The following is a 640-nucleotide window of genomic DNA, read 5'->3' as shown; positions in this document are numbered from 1 at the left end:
TAATTTCCCTTTTTTCCATTACAGGTGCTCCGAAACTTGTTTTGACGGCCCCCTTCCTCCGGCCTGCAGGGTTACCTGCCTAGTCATCCCTAAGATTCTACCTTCGTCTGTGACCTTGTCTTCGAGACACCTGGGCGCGGATTTCTCCAGGGGCAAGTCGGCAGCATATGGGGTGTGCACCTGCGTGGCTGCCGCAAACAGCCTCCGTTTCTCACCTCTAAACTTGGGAAGGGGCAGTCAGCGCCGCCCCGTCCCGGGCCCCTCACCCAAGCAGCGGTTCCTGGTGAAGAGCCCCCGGAAGGCTTCGCACTCCTCACGCCGGTTTCCGCTGGCCCCGCAGTCGCACCAGGGCGCCACGCGTGCGCTCGCGTTGTCCACGTAGTTGGGGGTGACGGCGGTGCCTGCGGGGACCCCGAGGACGGGGTAATCGGCCCACCCAGGCGCAGGCATCCCTGGGAAAGCCCCGCCCGCACCCGGATCCCGGCAGTGCGTACCCACGAGGCCCGCATAGGCGTGCAGACAGCTGGGGACCTGGTCCTGCAGGCAGCCGTCGGGGGAGCTGGGGGCGGGAGCGCAGGAGGCCTGGAAGGCCAGGAGGCGGGGCCTGCGATGCGCGGCGGGGGGGCGGGGGGGCGGGGGC

The 640-nt window shown here is 68.0% G+C and overlaps 1 protein-coding gene across 1 annotated transcript in view; it reads right to left on the bottom strand.

Annotated features, from left to right (window-relative positions):
* The window catches only part of GFRA4 (GDNF family receptor alpha 4), a 4557-nt gene that overhangs the window by 1594 nt on the left and 2323 nt on the right, over nucleotides 1-640 (bottom strand). Inside the window, exons 3-4 of the mRNA XM_077766882.1 lie at nucleotides 495-632; nucleotides 267-401 (exon numbers count right to left, since the gene is read on the bottom strand). Of these exons, the coding sequence (XP_077623008.1) occupies nucleotides 267-401; nucleotides 495-632 (273 nt within the window). The remainder of the gene's footprint in view (nucleotides 1-266; nucleotides 402-494; nucleotides 633-640) is intronic.

Source organism: Crocuta crocuta, unplaced genomic scaffold, assembly GCF_008692635.1.
Source record: "Crocuta crocuta isolate KB4526 unplaced genomic scaffold, BGI_CrCroc_1.0 scaffold15, whole genome shotgun sequence".
NCBI classification, from domain to species: domain Eukaryota; kingdom Metazoa; phylum Chordata; class Mammalia; order Carnivora; family Hyaenidae; genus Crocuta; species Crocuta crocuta.
Note: the sequence above shows the minus strand (reverse complement) of the source record. Positions and strands in the feature narration are given on the sequence as shown.